The following is an 18,215-nucleotide window of genomic DNA, read 5'->3' on the forward strand; positions in this document are numbered from 1 at the left end:
GTTTGCCATGCTCAGGCCTCTTTGAAGCTAGTTTTGGGTTTTTCCGAGGGAGGACCCCAGCCAGCCAGCGGGGGTGAGGGTAAGAGCTGGGTGTGTGTGTGTGTGGGTGTGTGTGTGGGTGTGTGTGTGTGTGTGTGTGTGTGTGTGTGTGTGTGTGTGTGAGACAGGAAGGACTCTGAGCATCAGACCCTCCATGACAGTAATGAATGACCAAGTGCGGGTTCAGTGAATTCCTATCAAACCCTTTTCCTAAGCACCTGAGGCCCAGTCATTTTCCAGAAAATGACTCTGGCCTGAAGTCCTGTTTGGGTGACGATGTCGAGAAATTAGCAGTGGGCAGATGTGGAAGTGGAACTGTACAGTGATGGATTACCTAAAAGGCAGATTAAACATGTGCTCAGGCCCCCCACCTAAGGTTTTCAGATAAAATGTAAACTTGGATTTAACAGGAGGGAGCTGAGGGGCATCCTGCATATTTGCAATCCTAAACCCATACCGATTTTTGAAAACGAATTTCACATTTTAAAAGAAATCAGGAAAAATCAGAACTCGAGGCTTCCGTGTACCTCATTATCTCCCCCGACCCCAGGGCAAAGCGCTGACACAGTCCCCCACTACCACAAATTATGCAGTCGAGTTTCCCACAGTTGGGGAAATTGTGATGGAAAAGTCTCATCTTCATGATCATGGTATCTCTCCTGCCAAGTTATCTTTTTCAGTGCTTTCCTTATTAGCATTACTTTGGGGAATGCACCCCACCGTCTTCAGCCTCTGAAGGATCTAGACCAGTCCCCTGGAGGTGGTGGGACGGTCAAATTTAGTGCACTTAAGAATTCCCTGGGGAGCTATTATTTAAAAGCTGCCTCTGGGAGGAAGAGAACCCACCTGGCTTCCCTAACTTCCAAGACTGTCCGCCTGGCGTAGACAAGATGCTTCAGGACAGGCCTGGGAGGGGGTGGGGTGGGGGTGGGGCGGGATGGAGGGAATTTGGTCTTTAAGTGAAAGGCTCCTCTAAGATACGGCTTCTCTATCCTGGATGCATGATGGAATCAGCCAGGGAGCTTTACAAACTACTGATGCCCAAGCCCCACCCCTAAGGATTCTGGCTGAATCGGCCTAGGGTGAGGACTGAGTTCCCGGCTTTTTGAAATTCCGCAGGGACTTCTAATAGTGCTGTGGGAGCGGTTCCTCCCCTGGATTTCAATGAAAAGGGGTGGGCTACACCGATGGTGGTCAAACTTGGCTGTATGTTAGAATCACCTGGCGAGCTTCAAAAAATGGCGATCCCAGGTCCCAACCCCAGAGACTGTGTGTGGCTCGGACTTCAGCGGTTTTAACAGAACCCCAGGTAATTGCAATCTGAATGCGAGTTCAAGAATCTCTGGTTTACCAGGTGGTGCGGGGGTCAGGTGCAGTGAGTACTGCATGCCACTGGGTGGCGCTGCCCGCTCGGTCCCGTGCTCTGGGAGGCGCGGCCCGCGGCCACTGGGTGCGCACCTGCCCCGCCTCCGCCAGGCGGGCCGCCAGGCCTGAAGCCGGCTGGGGGCGGGGCTCCGAGGCCAGGACGCGGCGACTGGTTCCCGAGTAGTCTCCGCCAGCTGGACCTTGCCGCGTTCCTGATGCTGCTCGTGGATGCAGATCGGCCGGAGCCCGTGCGCAGCGGGGCGCGCGAGCTCGCGCTCTTCCTGACCCCCGAGCCCAGGGCAGAGGTAGGGGACGGAGTTAGAAGTGGGGGAGGAGGGCCTCGGGGTTGGGGTGGGGGTCCGCGCCCCGGGGGAGGAGTGGACGGATGCGGACCCCTAGAGTGCTGGACCTGCACCCGGATCCTCGGTTTCCACGGAGCATCCTTTCTTACCTAGCCCCAAGGCTCCGAACCCGCATTGGGGGCCCGAAGGGCCTCTCCTTTGCCGAGAAGTGGTTGCCTGGCGTCACTCGGAGATGCGCGTCAGGTCGCGCCCGCTCCCTCCTCCAGCCGCACGCCCCCCGGGGGCCCCGCCTCCCATCCCCACCCGAGACCCTTCAGCATCCGCCGGGACGCGAGTCCGGGGCGCACTCAGAGCTGCTGCCCTCTGCCAGGCTGTGCTCCGAGGGAGGCTGGCCCCCGGTCCTGCCCCTGCCCGGATGCTCGGCCTGCTCTGCTCGGAGCTGTATGCCAGATGCCGGGAGGAGGCGGGCAGGCTGCGTCTGTGCCGGGAAGCTTCCGGCCTCGGTCCGCTTCTGTTGCTAGGAGGGAAAATACCTCGTCTCTGGTTGTACTTGCTATTTTAAAAGCATAGAATAAAAAGTAGATCTAAAAGTAGACTTTTTATCTTCCAGCTGAAGCCAGTCTGTTGACAGTGCCGTGAAAAAGTTATTTACCCAAGTTCACCAGGAGTTATTTAAGGCCAGAAATTCAACCCATTCTCTTTTTAAATCTCAAAAGCAGTACAGACAGAAGTATTTAAAATAAGGGATAAGCACCATCTCCTTTTTCTCTCCCACCCCATTTCTAGTTTCCAGAGAGAACCGCCATGAACAGTTTGGTGTACGTCATTCCAAACGTATTAACGATACATTTACAAAGATAGCTCTGCATATATACCACAAATAATACATACTAGTTTTTACCCAAAAAACCCACTTGATACAATATATAATACTGTTCTGTCACTTGCTTTTCTTTCTTCTAAATAGCATGGACGGGGAGTAGGGGAGGGTACAGCTCAGTGATAGCGTGCCTCGCACGCATGATCTCCTGGATTCAATTCCCAGCACCTCCATTAAAGTAAAATAAATAAACCTGATTACCTCCCCCACCAAAATAAATTAAAAATAAATAAATTTTAAAAAGAAGTAGTGTGGACAAATGGGGAATGAGTTAATGGTAAGGTATAGGACTTCTTTTCAGGGTGACAAAAATGTTCTGGAATTAGTTCTGATGTTTGCACAACTTTGTGAAATGCACTGAAAACCATGGAATTGTACCCTTGAAAAGAGTAAGTTTTATGGTATGTGAATTATATCTCAATTTTAAAAATAGTGTGGACATGTTTCCAGGTCAGAACGCTGTCCAGCAGAAATATAATTTGAGCCATCCGTGTAAGACGTCCATGTAATTTCAAATGTTCCAGGAGCCACATAGAAAAAGGAAAAAGAAACAGATGAAGTTAGTTTCAGTACGTTTATTTTTTTCAGTTTGAGACATAAGTAACACACAACACTATAAGATTAAGACGTACAAGTTTCAATGTATTTAAAATAAGTGAATCCAAAATATCATTTGAACATGTCATCAAGGCAAAAAAGTTTAATGAAATTTTTACGTTCTTTTCTTTGAACAAAGTTTTCAAAACTGGGCTTGGAATGTTGAACTTACAACACACCTCAGTGTGGACCAGCCACATTTTAAGCACTTAATGGTCACAGGAGGCTGTGGGCTTCCGTATTGGAGAACGTCGGTCTTCATCACTCTGGCTGCCAAGTATCCTGCAATTACATAGCAGTTTCTTCTGTTTCCCGAGCTCATACTATGGGCCAGCAGCATGCTGCTCTCTGTTCTTGGGTTATGTCATTGCATCCTGGTGGTGACCCAGGAGTAGGATGTTGTTATGTTGATTTTATAGCTGTGAAAACTAAGGCCCTCACCATGTAAGTGATATCCAAAGGATGTCCTGTAATTTATGAACCATACCTGCAGGGATGGGCATTTAGGGTGTCTACCTACATAACGGTTTAAGGAACCTGAGCGTCTCTCTCGTTCTTTCTCTTCCTTGCTCTCAGCAGCAAGATGTCATTGTGCTCAGTGGCTCAACCTCAGCTTCATTTTGTCTCGATTAAGGACAGCCTTTCAGAGAAACTGCACATATTAACTTCATTTGCTCACTCAGGGCTGTCTTTAACTCAGGCACAGGCTGGCTCATGCTCATTTGTAAGGGCTGTAATGAAGAGCTGAATTCCCTGTAGCTCCACGTGGCAATAAACCCACTTAGAGATCTTGCTGAAGTTTATTTACCCAAAGAAGCAAAAACTGCCAGAGTGGAGTCATTTGGAGCCTCTACTTAAAGCTTAATTCATTAGCAGTTCCCTGTGCTGAAGCTGTTTGCAGATGGGCAAATGAGCTGGAAAAGGGAAGCCTGGTTTGGTACCAGCCCATGTCCTAGGGCCACTTTTGCCATTTAAATGAAGCTGTAGGAGTCTCAGACCAGCCAGCTCTGGTCCTAGGGGGTGTTTTGCGGTTCCTAGAGAAGTGGCCCTGCTTCATTCAATACCTTGAACCCCTACTGTGTGATAACCCCTGGGGAATGTACAGGGAAGGGAAGAGATTCAGGAGGGTGAATGGCAGAGGGACCCAACTTTGTCTGGGAGTGGTCAGGGGGGCTTCCCTGAGGCAGCATCATTTTAGACTGAGCTCTGAAGCATGAATAGGAATTGGCCAGGCTGAGAGGGAGGGAAAAAAATATCTGAGGCAGAGGAACCAGAACTGGCAAAGGCCCTGGGGTGGGATGAAGCAGGGTGATCCTCAGGATAGTAGAGCAGCAGGTAGAAGGGGAAACAGCGGGAGGTGGGGCTTGTGAGGGGGCAGACAACATGTGGGGGCTTTGCACTGTCTCGATCAGGAGCTGCTGGAGGGCGGTGTGTTGAGATTGGTTGGCAGGGAAGTGTTTTACTATTTCTAGTGCCTTTGGGGTTTTCTGTCCAATCAGCTTTTTTGTGTGTGATTTTCTCTCTTTTTCTGGTTTGAACTTCCTCTTTTGGGGGAAGTTTCAGGCAGGTTCTCCAGAAGCAGCTTCAAGATGGCAGGGGGAGAGAGATGTTTTCCTCTTGGTGGCCCTGTGATTTAGGAGGGAGGGGAGCTCTGGGTCCTCCCAAATGGCTGAGCACTGATACCCACCAAGGTTGAATTCCTGACCAGACTTTTTGAGAATTCCATTTGGCTCCTGTGCTGGGACACAGGACAGGTTTGGCCCGCAGGTGGGGTCCATGGCCCACATGGAAAGAAGTAAGAAAGCCAGCACTTTCTCACATCCAGGGTCTTTGCTTGAGTGCACAGAGGATAATGTCGGAGAAAGCACCTGGGTCTTTTAACCACACGTGGATGAGATCAGGGGTTGCAAACTGGTGGCCCAGGGGCTGAATCCAGCACTCTGATGTGATTGGTTCAATTCACTTAGGGGTTTTTAAATGGAGAATTTTCATGAAAAAAATCTGAGTTTCTTGTTTATCTAAAATAATGGACAGTCTGGTAATCCTAGGTCCGTGTCTCCCAGTTGTGGTCCCCTGTTTGCCACAGTCTCCACTCCTCCTTATTGTCTCCCTCATACTGAAGCTGGTATTGTTACCATTTACCTTTGTGCTTGAACTTTTGAATTTTTTGTAGTCATAAGAGGAAAAGGAACTGTTTCTCCAAACCATGTGTCTGGACTGAAATAGGAAAACATAAATTAGCCAAAGATGCCCTTGGGTTTCAAAAACAGAAAATGTAGAAGAGGCTGCTTCTTTTTGGAAGCACAGACTATTCTATTGTGTCCAGCCTATAAAAACCATGTGCCTGTGGGAACCTGTCCCCTCTCTCCCCGCCCCCAGCACATGTCTCACCCTTGTGACCTGCTGGTCCCCTTTCGGCATTCAGGTTTTGGATGTTTGGCTTAGAAGTCTGTGGATGGGTGCCAAGGCACAGTCTACTCAGTCTCAGGATGTAGTTCCGTACTCATTTATTCCTCAGATCTTTACGACAGACCTGCTGTGGGTCAGGCACTGTGCTGGGCACTTGTGAGGGGCCAGCGAGACAGCTGCGGTAGCTGCCCTCAAGGACCAGCATTGCCGTCGGGGAGATGAGCAGACTAATGATGATCTAACAGAGGAGCTAACGGTGAAAAATGCCATGAAGCAGGCATCTGAGGGGCTGTAGGAGGGACACAGGAAAGATTGGAAGGAACCGCCAGCTGAAGATCTGGCAGCGTGTGTGTGGCCTGTGGAGCCAGGAGGTGCCCTGGTGGGCGGACCTCAATGATCAAGGAGAGGGTGGGCAGGGCCAGACCAGGGTCAAGGGGAGGAGTCTGAATTTGATTCTAGGGCGTCAAGGGTAGAAGTTGTGAGCAGGGGCCAGCTGGGTGTGAGCAGAAGGATGTGGTCAGACTTGTCGGCTTGGTGCTGCAGGGCCAGGAATGTGTGGGCGGGGCTAGGGTGGCAGCAGAGGAACCACAGATGCTGACATCCAGGTGGATGTGGACCCACCTGGCCAGGCTCCCTGAATCAGAACCTTCAGGGTGTGAGAACCAAGGCCAAGATGGGTGCTTGGAGAGGGGCGGTGTTTCTCAGAAGAAAGCTCCTGTCTTTCTCCCTGCAGAACTGCCCAGCCGTGAAGGACCCGTCCCTGGCTCTGAACAATCTCCTGTCACAGGACATCTGGGCTTTGGGGGTGGGTCAGCTTGGAGCCTTGGCTAAAGGTTCCCAGTCTGGCTGACTGACCCTCAGCACCAACCAAGAAGCTTGGAAACAGGTTCCCAACGATTGGAGGTGACCCCAGGGCCCACCAGCCCGGCTGGTCACATAGCGATGCTTCTGTGCAGCGGGTGGTTCGTGGCTGCAACCTGAGTCAGCACCGAATGCGCCGTTCTGACACCAGGGGAGAAAAGCAAGATGCACAGAGTTGTACGTGGTGCAAATAAAATCTTTAAAGGCAAAAAACCCCACCTATTTAGGGAATTAAATGAGATTGTTCACTAGGACTAGGGTGGGGTGGATGGATATAGCCAAAGTCAGAGCATGATTCGCAAACTTTGCCAAACATTGGCTTCAGCTGGGATCTTCAGAAATTACTGATGCCTGGCTCCCAGCCCTGGATACTCTGATGTCTTGGGTGGGGGTGCCATCTGGGCACTGGGAGGCTGAAAGCTCTCCAGCAGTGTTGTGAGCCTGGGGTGCCCTGGCATGTGTAGTGACTGGCCTGTTGGAGAATCACTGTGACTGCTGACAGGTAGGGACACCCGTGGGGCAGCCCAGGCCTGGGGATCTGGACTGGTAAGCACCCCTCTGGAGATTCTGATGGCCAGCCCGGTGGGGACCACACAGCTCCCATCAGTGCAAGTGGGACCTGCCCCACATCCGGAAATGCCCCGTTTCCAGCGGTCCTTCCCTCTGCTCTGTCCACAGCGCCTGCTACTGACTCTATCCGTTGAAGCAGCATCCTTTACGATGTGTGCACCCTCTACCCCCTCCTGCTCCTGGTCGGGCTGAGTGGTGGGAGGCAGGGCTTTGGAGCCACACGGCCCAGGTTCAGATCTCCGCCCTGCACGTGGGCCCCTCTCTGCCTTGTCCCCTCATTCATACAGCGGCTGTGGGGTGAACTAGGTGACCCACGGGAAGCACTTGGCTCAGGGTCTGGCCTGGAGTAAGCGGTCTGGGCACACGAGGTACGACGCCTCGTCTACTGGTTCTGCAGGTGTTTACTGAGTGGGTAGTAGGCGCAGACACTGTGCCAGGCGCCGGGTCATACGGCTGCGTGAGAGGCATGCCTGCCCTTAGGGCTCTTGGAGCAGGTGGGAAGGTGGGTGTGACACGTGCTGATTGTTCTGCATGCTGTTTGCAAGAGGAGATTTCAGCCCTTCACTTGCGCTGAAGATTGAGAATTTCCTCTCACTAACATGGCCTGGGCCATGTGGGCCTGGAAGCCCGGTGTTAACTTTCTGCGTCTGTGGACGCAAGACCAACCAAAGATTCCGATTTTTGGTTTGCAAATCATAGTTGCTATGCGCACAACCCAGACGGGCCCCGGTTCTCTTCAGCTGTTCTTGGGGTCTGAATTTATTCTTTGATGCAACTGTGTTGGAAATTTGGCCTGGGAGTTCTTTTAAGTGAATTGGAGTTAAATTTGCTTTTAAAAGAAGTTTCATTTAAAAAATTTTAAACGTATGCACATGTGACAAAATCCAAAGGTCCCTCCCGGTGGCCATTGTCAACGGGTGAGGCCCCGCCCCGCCGGCGTCCGCAGCCCCCTGCTGCTCTGCAGGGGCCGCTGCTGTTCGCGCCTGTGTCCCCTCCACCCGCTTCTCCTGCATCATACTTTTTCCACTCAATATGTCTTAGACAGCTTTCCATATGAGTGCACAGAGAGCTGGCCAATTATTTTTAGCTGCCAAACACAGTCTCGTTGTCAGTCTGAACTATAATTGAAGTAGCCGTCCCTCCATTGATGGGCATTGAGTTTACGTGGATGCTTTTGCTGTCACAAGTCTGTTGCAATGAGTATCCATCTCTGTACGTACGTCATTTCGCGTTGGTGCAAATGTGTCTGGAGGATAAATACCTCATGGGGGAATTACTGAGTCTAAGGATACCTGCTGTTAAAATTGTGGCTGCTGTTGCCACATTAGCCTTCTTACAAGTCAGGGTCAGGGCGAGTGTAGACTGGTCAGTCCTCGCTGGACACTCAGACCTCAAGGTCAGGGGTCTCTCTAGGGCCAGGCTGGGAACTCTTTTTTTTTTTTTTTTTCCTTCAGCCTGCTGTAAGATTTGTTTGGCCATCATAGGGTTGTTTGTTTGTTTGTTTGGGTTTTTGGCATGCGCAGCTGGGCAGCTGGATTGGCATTTTGGGAGAAAGCAGGGGCTGTGGAAGAAGGTGGTGAAGGCCATGATTCCTGTGTGATAAAAAAATGCCACCTGCCATCCCCACCGGCCATGCCCTGAATATCACTTAAAGTGAGTCATTTGTTGCCTTGCCCTGGGAGTGGGACAGGTTCAGTCCTGGGAGTTGCAAAGGATGTTGAGGGCCCTCATTTTCCTTAGGGGCTGGTTAAAAAGGCATGTAGGCTGCAGCCTAGAGGACTCTCATTTCTGAGGCCACTTAGGGGATTATCTTGAGAGAAAAGTGTCCTGTGTATGATTTGTGGGCAGAGTGAGGTGGCTCACCCTTCCTGGTGGTTCACCCTTCCTGGTGGTTTTGGGAAAATCTTGGGACTTGTTCTTTGCTTAGCTGTTCAGTCAGCAGATGCTTTCTTTGCTCCCTGACGGCTTTGGGGCACCACCTTGGGTACCAGGAAGAGCTGATGGTGGGGAGACCATCGTCGATAGGCAGCAATAAAGGGTGCACATTTCCCCCCTCCCCAAAGAGCATCTTGGTGTTTACAAACTTCTGAAGTAAGAGAGGTCAAATTTTGGCTTCACTATTTATTAGCTGCGTGACCTTGGGCAAGTGACTTAAGCTCTCTGGTCATCTGTTCCTCAATCCATACATAGAAAGGGGGAAATTGTAGCACCTACAGTGTAGAGTTCTTGTGAGAATCAAGTGAGATAATCCATGTAGAGCGCTTAACCATAGTTTCTATGATTTAGTGACAGAGATACATATAGCCACCATTTATCTGTGCCTCCCATGTGGCGGCACTCTGTTAAATGACTCAGCCACGTCTGTCATGTGAGGTTACCCTAACAACTCTGCCAGGTGGGTGTGGCCATTCCTGTCACAGGTGAGCCAAACCAGATGCCCAAGTCAAGCCACTAGGTTAAGGTTACACAGCCAGCCAAGGAGAAGATGAGATTCGAACTCAGGACTAACTTCCTTGGTGAACATGCCAGGATAGGTCGAGAGGCTCTTCCTGTGAGCAAAGAGCTTCACGTATGTCTTGGGACAGAAGTAGCCCAGCCGGCTGGGGCGCGGTCCCTCATGTCCCTCTGCCGGGTTTTGTCTTCCTAAGCTGGTTCGGACTGGGGTCTAGATTGTCTACACCTGTGCTCCATCAGCCATCTGTGCCCCTTCGCAGCTCTCTCGCTTTCCTCTGGATCAGGAGAAAGGACCAACCTCCCCCTCCCACCTCAGTGGCCTCTCGGCAACATCTTTCTCCCTTAGTGCAGTAAGGACATATTTTGGCCACAATTTTACTTTTGGGGGGTAGGAGGGGGCCTTCCTGTGTGTTTCCAGTCCTCCCTCCACTGTGGTCCCCTTCCCCTGAGAAGCCTCCCCTGGTCAGGCACAGAAATAGTCCCAGCTGTGAGATGAAGTTTCCAGCGTTTAAAATTGCAACTTGGTACTATTTATACTCCAGCCGGAAAGACCTTTTTTTGTGCAGCCGTTTATTTTGTTGTGGTAGCGACGGCTAGGGCTGCAGGCAGCCCGCTTCTGCACCGTGTAAACATTCCTCCAGAACAAGTGGGTGGTGAGGTCGGCCTTCAGGTGTCGGGGGCAGGTAGCAGGTCTGCCCAGAACGTCTAGGAACCCCTCCCCGGAGCAGAACAACTTGGCCTGGTAAGCCAGAGAAGGTGGTCCATGTTCCAGGCAGACTTTCTTCCTACATGCTTGGTAATTAGGAAAAAAAAAAATAGGTGTTTTATAAGTCATGAAAATAATATATGCATGAGCCGGGGAAGGGTCCAAACTCATTTTTACACAAGTGGTTATAGCAGGCAGACCCTTCACGTTCTGTTTTGCTTGACCCATGGAGTATTAAAAAAAATTTTTTTTTTTTAAATTTGTTCCACTATTTAGAAATGGGGCCATTTTCCATAAAGTTAGAATTTCTGGCTTCTCTTGAAAATGGAAGGTTCTGGCAACCCTGGGCTTCCCTTGCCTGCTGGCTGCTAGTGACCGCTCTAGAGCTGGGCAGGCACTCTGCAGGTCACCTCAAGCCTCAGTGGCCTGCTTCGTTCATTTACCTGACAGCCTGGCCTTGGTAACTTTTGAGTTTGGGATCCTTCACATAATTAAAACATCCGAGGCTCCCTTGTCAGACCACCGTCCCCAGTTCCTGTGCCCCAGGGCTACGGAAGCATGATTGACAGGGTTTTCCAGGTAAACTACAGGACCCCTAGCCAAATTTGAATTTCAGATAAACAACAAATACGTTTTTAGTGTAAGTATAGCCCCTAAGCGCCAGCAGTTTGGCACGAATCCTCCCCACCTTTCTCTGCCGAAGCTCGCACATTTCTCGGTCCTGTCACCAGGGTGGTTTTTTATTCTACATCTTCTACAGTTTGCTTTTTCTCTCTGGGGTGTTTCTCAGGAGGCACTTCTCAGTGTTTGTAAGAGCAGACTTTGAGGTTGTAGACTCAAATCGATGTGGGAATCCAGGCCCCAACACTTGTTAGCTGTGTGACCCTGAGCAGGTTACCTTACCTCTCTGAGTCTCAGTTTCCTCATCTGCACGATGGGGGTGAGAAGGGTAGCTTTGTTATTTCTTGTTAGTATTTATTTATCTCATCTCTTTCAAGAGCTGCCTAGAGTGGCTGGTCCACAGCGGCTTCAACCAGGGAGGTTAAACAGAGGTGCCCACAGGCATCACAATTGCCACCAGCATATATCGCCATTTCAAATGAGGCTACAAGAGGTTTGGAAAAGGGAAAGTCGGTTTGGAGGGAACTGGGCAGATAATCCTAAGATTTAGTTTGCTAAAAAAAAAAAAAAATGAAGGGCGTTTGTCTCCCTGGAAACCACTTGCTAATCTCCAGGATTTGTCTCTTTTCAGGCGAAGGAGGTGGAGGAGACCATCGAGGGGTTGCTCCTCAGGCTGGAAGAGTTTTGCAGCCTGACTGACATGGTGAGTGTCTACCCGGGAGGCATGGGCTGAGGCCCAGGCCGGGCTGCAGGGCCCTCCTGGGCTCTCCTGGGAAGCCACCTTGGTGGTGGTTGAGAAGCGGGAGGAGTGGGGCAGCGGCCGGCCGTGAGGGCGAAGCCAGGCTCCCTCTCTCCACACCAAGGCTCCCTGAGGCGGCCATCTTGGTGACGCCCTTCCTCCAAGATGTTCTTATTCCACAGAGGAGCCAGGAGTGGGCCACCAGGTGGCACTCTAGGGCACCGATGCGGGGAGCCGTTCAGCGGGGATGCTAAGACTATATTTAACTTTCCTCGCTCTGCGCAGTTCGCCAGGCAAACATGGAGACGGCCAGGAAATGGCTTCAGACCTGGGAGGCCTAGGAGGAGCCTCTTGGCCAGGCCCCAGCCTGTGGCGGGGTTGGGCATGGAGTGCCTTCCCGAAGCCTTTTGCTCTCCCTTCTTTGGCCTCCTATCCTGTTCTGTTGGATCGGATCCTCTTGGCTGGGTGGGGAGGAATGTGGAAGATGGTGCCTTGGGTCTGGAAGACAAGGTCTCCACTCCAGATTGTCTAGAAATCTCCCTAGATCCATGTGTCTCCAGGATTGTTACCAAACAGGTGTGGGGCCCCAGGGAGCCCCTGATAGAATTTTCTGGAAGGTCCAAGCTTATGAAAGGCAAACCAGCCACCAGGGTTGGTGGCTTCTGGAGGCCCAAAGGGTAGACAGAGCTGCCTACTGGGACCAGGCCCTGCCTCTCCTTGGAGCACAGGAAGCCCAGCTGGACCGAGCAGTGCAGATTTGTGCCAAGTGTCTGGAGAGACGTTTGTGAGAGCCCCAGGGAGTAACGTTTATTTAACATCTACTTCTAACAGACACGGTGCAAAGTGTTTCCCAGTCCTCTCATTGCACTTCAGAGCAGCCCGACACAGTGGGCATGACTTTATCCCTGTACACGCCACAGACATCTGAGCACCTGCCTGTGCCAGCCCCCAGGACACTGCAGGGAACAGGACACAGACGATCCCACAAGGACCTGTGTGTGTTTTTCTCTTGAGAGCCAATTTTTTAGTTCAGATGTGGGTCCAGGCGGGAGCCAGGTGAGAAGACTGACTTTGAACAGCCTGAATTCGCCTTTCTTCATCACCAAGCATCGGGCATCTCCTCTGACTGGTCCCTTGGTGAGCCCGAGGCTGCAGAGAGAGATTCATGCGTCTCCATCCCCCTGAGCCCCCAGGCTGTCCGGAAAGCCCGATCTGTGTACCAGCCCATCATCCAGGGTCAAAGCATTGTCCTCGAGGGGGGCTCCAGGTGGAAAGCAGGGCTGCAGAGGTTTTGAAAAGGGAAAGAGGTTCTAGAAGAAACTGGGTACATAATCCTAAGACTCAGTTTGCTTTTAAAAAAAAAAAAAGAAAGAAATGAAGAGCAGAGATGTTCAGTTCTGTCTGGGAAATCAGGAAGGCTTTGCAGAATAGGTGGTGATTCATTTGAGATTTGAAGGACGAACAGGAAGAATTTAACTGCTGGGGAGGGCAGGCTTCCAGGCAGAGGGACTGTCCTGCAGGTGTGGCATGTTAGGCACAACATGACAGTGAGGACCCATGGCAGGGGGCTGATTGGGAAGATGACATGGCCTGGTGACCCTGGGACATCTGTGTTCTCGAGTCCCAGCCCATCCTCCTCCTCCATCCATCTACCCAAGAGGAGCACTTGGGGCAGGAGTCAGCTTGGGTAGACAGAGAGAGGCTCAGGCCCCACTTGCCTTAAAAACTGTCCAGGCTTCCCATGGTGGGAAGTGTGTGTGTGTGTGTGTGGCCAGGAAGCCCAAGACTGCAGGCAGCATCGAGAAGGTCCTCCCCAAACTCCAAGCCTGGAGATTCATTTATGCAAAGATTTTAATACTGAGGTCACAAGATGACCCACGGGCCCAGTCCTGCCTACAGACACATTGGATGTTTCTAGGAAAAAAAAAAAAAAAAAGGAATGAGCTGCTGACATTTATAGAATGTCATGCAAAAAAAAAAAAAAAAAAAAAAAAAAACCTGGATTTCTGGCTGCTCATGGAAAAGCAAAGATCTGTCCCCCGCCCCACTCCTGCCTTGGGTGCTCATTCTCCCCTGGCCAGCATCAACCAGGGCTGCACAGTGGCCACCCCCTGTGGAGAGCATATGGGCTCTCCAGCTCGTCAGCCTCCCCGCTGTTTCACACGGGAACCTGCCTGACTCCCTGGCCACCTGCCAGGTGTATCCCTCAGGTGCGTGCGTTTTGTGCTAGAGTACGTTTCTCTGTACTTTGGGCCCTACTGAAGGCAGGCAAATATGAACCAGACTGAGAGGGTCCCCTGTTTTAAGAAATGGAAGAGAGTGCTCTTCCATGGAAGTGAAGACGCTTTCTATGTATTTATATGCAAATGAGCTTGTCTACATCAGCCCTGGCATGCACCTAGTGTGATGCTTTTGTGGCCCCTGGAGGCGTTTTGAGTTTGCAGTCGCTCCAGTGAGGCTCTGTGCTAATACCATTTAGATTACGGCAATCCTCTGGGCCCCAACAGCTGGCGCCTAGCCTCCCCAGTGTGTCTGCGCCCAGGTGCCGTGGACTGCATGGCACAGAGAGAGCTGTCCAGCTATTGGCCCTGGCTTGGGACCTCCTTTTGTCTTTTGATCCAAGCTCTGGATCAGTGGGGACCTCTGGGAGGCAAGAGATGTTACACCATGGACCACTGTCTCTGGGGCCCTGAATTGGCCTTAGGAAACACTGATCAGGTTAGAGGTCTGAGAGAAGCCAGGCTCCCTGGTGCACAGTCCGGAGAGAACACTTCACTTATGATAAAATCAGGCTCTTAGAAATGAGACTCTAGCAGAGGTCTGATATATCAGCTCCTCTGCCAGTCTGTCCTGGGTCACTCTGTGTGACCAGCATTCATCACCCTGTGCTCGTGACCTGTTCTGACCTTAGATATAAGGCTACTTGCCATCACTTCAAGCTCTGACTCTTCCCAGTGTGGGGCCTTGGGCCCAGCAGTTCACCTCTCTGTTCCTTTATTTTCTTCATAAAACAGAGATAATGGTTCTGATTATCTATTGCAGCATTAAACTACCCCAAAACTTAGTGGCATAAAACAACCACCAGTTTATTATGTGGGTCAGGAGAGGGCACAGAGCGCACAGCTCATCTGAGCTATGTGGCACCTGCCGGGATGGGGATGGCCAAGGTAGTTCCTTCCCTCACTTGTCTGCTGTCTGGGCTGGGCCGGCTGGAGAGCTGGGGACTGGCTGGCATCTCTCCTTCCTGCAGCCTCTCCTTGTGGCCATCTTGGGCTCCTTCATGGCATGGCGGCCTGGCCTCCCACAGCAAGCATTCCAGAAGACAGGAAGTGGGAGTCTCTGGGGGCTTGGGTCTGGCAGTTGACCCAGTGTCATCTCTGTTGTCATTTTACTGCTCAAAGCAGCCACACAGCCCACCCAGATCCAAGGGGAGAGGACATAGATCCCCACCTCTTCATGGGAGGGGTGTAGACAATTTGTGGCCGTCTTTCATCCACTGCAGATGGTACCCATCTCCAAAGACTTATCATGAGGAACAGACAAGGCTGGGAGGTACCCTTTACATCCACTAGAATGGCCAAAGTGAAAAAGACAGACAACAGCAAGTGTGGGCAGAGATATGGGGCAACTGAAACTCTCCCTCATGGGCCAGCGGAGATGCAGACGGGACGGCCACTTCAGGAACCATGGCAGTTTCTTGTAAAGCCAAACACACGCTTAACCTACATCCCAGCAATTCTAATCCTGGATAATTGCCCAAGAGAAATGAAAAGCAAGCATCCACAGAGACTCGCACACAAATGTTTGCGGCAGCTTTGTTCATGATGCCCCAGACAGGAAACGATCCCGGTGTCCTTCAGCAGTAGACGTGGGTGAACGCTCTGTTGTTTAGTCACACCCTAGAGTGCACAGCGATGGAAAAGCTTCATCTGTACACAACAACGTGTGTGAATCTCACAGACGTGCTGCAGAGGGAGGGAAGGCAGACACAGGAACGCTCCCTGAGTGCAGCACAGTCACGTGAAGTTCTAACAAAGGCAGAACCAGGCCGTGGTGATGGAAGTCAGGTAGCGTTTAGCTCTGGGAGGGTGGTCATGACAGGGAAGAGACCTGAGGGAGCCTTACAGGGTGAGGGGACAGTCCATACAGTGGTCCGGGGGGTGGTTCCTGAGATGGAAACACATGTACCAGCTCATCAAGCTGTCCACTGAGGCCTGGGCTCTCTACTGTGTGTCACTTACACTCAGTTAAAAATAATTGCTTAGCACAGTGCCTGCTATGTATTAAGTGACCCATAAACAGTCGCTCCTGAGGCCATCAGCATCAATGTCACAGCACGGAGGGCTGTGCCACCGATGAGGTTATCCACCGAGACTGGATCATAAGGCCTTCCAGCTCTGTGCCCTCTGGGGTTGGGCAGCTTGTCTGGGCCCTCAGACACCGCGTGGCCTCGGGCCCACCTCCTGGCAGGGAGTGGACTCTTCCCTCACTCACATAAATGGAGAAAATTTCCTGTTGGCCTCAGCCCAGCGGTTGCATTTGGCATCGGAGTGTGTTCTTGGGTCAAGTGCATTTGGCTCTCCTTCCTGGGGGCCCTGCATCATCCTGGACAGTCTTTGCTCTGTGATAACCCTGTGTCCACTGCCCAGACTTCTGGGCTCCAGGGACGAGCACTGGGAAGCAGGGAGAACAGGCTGGGGAAGGGTCTGCCCGGCCCCCAGGCCGATAACCCTGGCTGGAGGTCCATCCTGGTTGAGGCTCAGAAAGCATTGATTCCTCACCTTTTTCTCCTCTCAGTAGCATGCAAAAGCACAAACTCAGATGCCTGTGATGTGGTGATGTAAAGCAGTTTGGGTGTGAGAAAAGCAATGTGTCACTTTCCTAAGAATCTCTTGTAAAAGTGCACAGGGTGCATGGATGCCATGTTGGGGAGACTCTACAGAGGGGTGGGGACTATGGTTAACCAAAGGGGACAGCTGTCACCCAGCTCCAGCTGATCATTGCCACATGGAACATGGGCTCAGTGTGGCTGGGTCTTCTGATTTTTCACAAGAAGCCAGAAATCTGGGTTCCTAAAGGAAATATACTGAATTTTAGATCTTGGCACCTAGCTTAGTTATACTTTGGGGGTTTTTAGACATGATGCAGGCTGGCTCTGCTCCGGCCCAATAAAATGTGTCTGCTGACCTCTGGTGTTAGCGGGTGGCCTGAGACCCACCTGGATTGGAATCCTCCATCTTCCACTTTGAAGCTTTGCGACCTTGGCTAGCTCATTCAGTTTTTCTCAGTTTCATCACCTATAAAATGAGGTTGAAGATAAATTAGTTCCTGCACCACAGGGTCTGTTCCCGGCACATGACGAACGCCCATGGGGTGTTGGCACCTTGCCCTTTCTCACCCGACCCACATGAAATACCCTGATTTTTGCCTTGTGGTTCCCAGCTCATGGGGGAGCCAAGAGGAAGGTTTGGGGGGTGGTTTCAGACCCTAAGAACTACCTTCCATTTACCACCCCCACCCCCGCCCAGGTACCTGGAGGCTGCCTTCTGGGCAGGAGAAGCCTCTGCAGAGAGGGGCTTTCTGGCTCCGCCCACAGACCCTCTGATCCTCCAGTTCCTTCGGATTTGGAGGGAGGCGGGGAGCATTCTATGAATCTCCTCTTGACAGTGTTCCCTTCACCCCTGTGGGTTGCTAAGGCCAGTCCCTCCTGATTCTCCCTTGTTCTCCCCTATTTGTTTCTTTAGAAATTAACAGAAGGCAAAGTTCTGCATCTGCTGTACTGTGTTCTGACCTTGCCACAAATTTCTGTTCTTCGTTGCATCACAGCAACTTCTGAGTTTAGCCTTGTTGAGTGATGGGCTTCTCTAGAAATTTGGCCTGGGGGAAGCCATGGAGGAGACTGCGCACTGTTCCCTCTCCCAGCGAACAAATGCAGGTGCCTGCGGGAGCCAGGCAGGGTATGGGCATGAGTGAAGGGGGCATGGGTGAGGCACCAGGGGCGGGTGGTGACTGCAAACCACAGTGCTCACGCCCCAGTGGGGAGGAGCAGCTGCTGCTCAGCCTGGCCTGTGGTGCCCTGGGGAGACATGGGCCCAGCTTGGATGAAGCTGCTGACTTTTAAGAGAAATTATAAGTCTGTACTCAATCACTTAAATATTTTAGAACTGTATTTATGTATTTTATTTTGGTATAGTTTTAGAGTTACAGAAAATTTGCAAAGATAGTGCAGAGAGTTCCTGTACACCCCTCATTCAGTTTCCCCTGTGGCTGACATCATACATCCCCTTGGCACCTTTGTCAAAACTAAGGAACCAACATTGGCACGTGGCTACTCACCAAAGTCCACACTCAATTTTGATTTCTCCAGCTTCCCATGAACGTCCTCTGTCTGATCCAGGATCCCATCAAAGAAACCTTGTTGCCCTAAGTCATGTCTCCTTAGGCCCCTCTAGTCTGTGACAGTTTCCTTCTTTCCTGACATTTCATGTCTCTGGCAGTCGTGAGGGGTATTTGCCTGGTGTTTTGTAGAAGACCCCTCAATTTGGGTTTGTGTGATGCATTTCTAGTGGGTACATGGGGTTACGCGTTTCTGGAGAGAATGCCCGGAGGTGAAGTGCCTTCTGATCACAGCATCTCAGGGGCACGTGACACCCCCACAGCATCACAGGGTTG

The 18,215-nt window shown here is 51.4% G+C and overlaps 1 protein-coding gene and 1 pseudogene across 2 annotated transcripts in view; one reads left to right on the top strand and one right to left on the bottom strand.

Moving 5' to 3' along the window:
- Positions 1-586: 586 nt before the first annotated feature.
- LOC116658049 lies at positions 587-713 on the bottom strand (annotated as a pseudogene).
- An 805-nt stretch (positions 714-1,518) lies between these two features.
- BCAS4 (breast carcinoma amplified sequence 4) overlaps positions 1,519-18,215 on the top strand; it is a 50,599-nt gene continuing 33,902 nt past the window's right edge. The window contains exons 1-2 of one of the 2 annotated variants that reach the window (XM_032461373.1): positions 1,519-1,709; positions 11,436-11,507. In XM_032461373.1, the coding sequence (XP_032317264.1) occupies positions 1,620-1,709; positions 11,436-11,507 (162 nt within the window). In that variant the 5' untranslated portion in view covers positions 1,519-1,619. The remainder of the gene's footprint in view (positions 1,710-11,435; positions 11,508-18,215) is intronic. The other variant, XM_032461372.1, reaches the window with a different exon arrangement.

The sequence above is a fragment of the Camelus ferus genome, chromosome 19 (assembly GCF_009834535.1).
Source record: "Camelus ferus isolate YT-003-E chromosome 19, BCGSAC_Cfer_1.0, whole genome shotgun sequence".
NCBI classification, from domain to species: Eukaryota; Metazoa; Chordata; class Mammalia; order Artiodactyla; family Camelidae; genus Camelus; species Camelus ferus.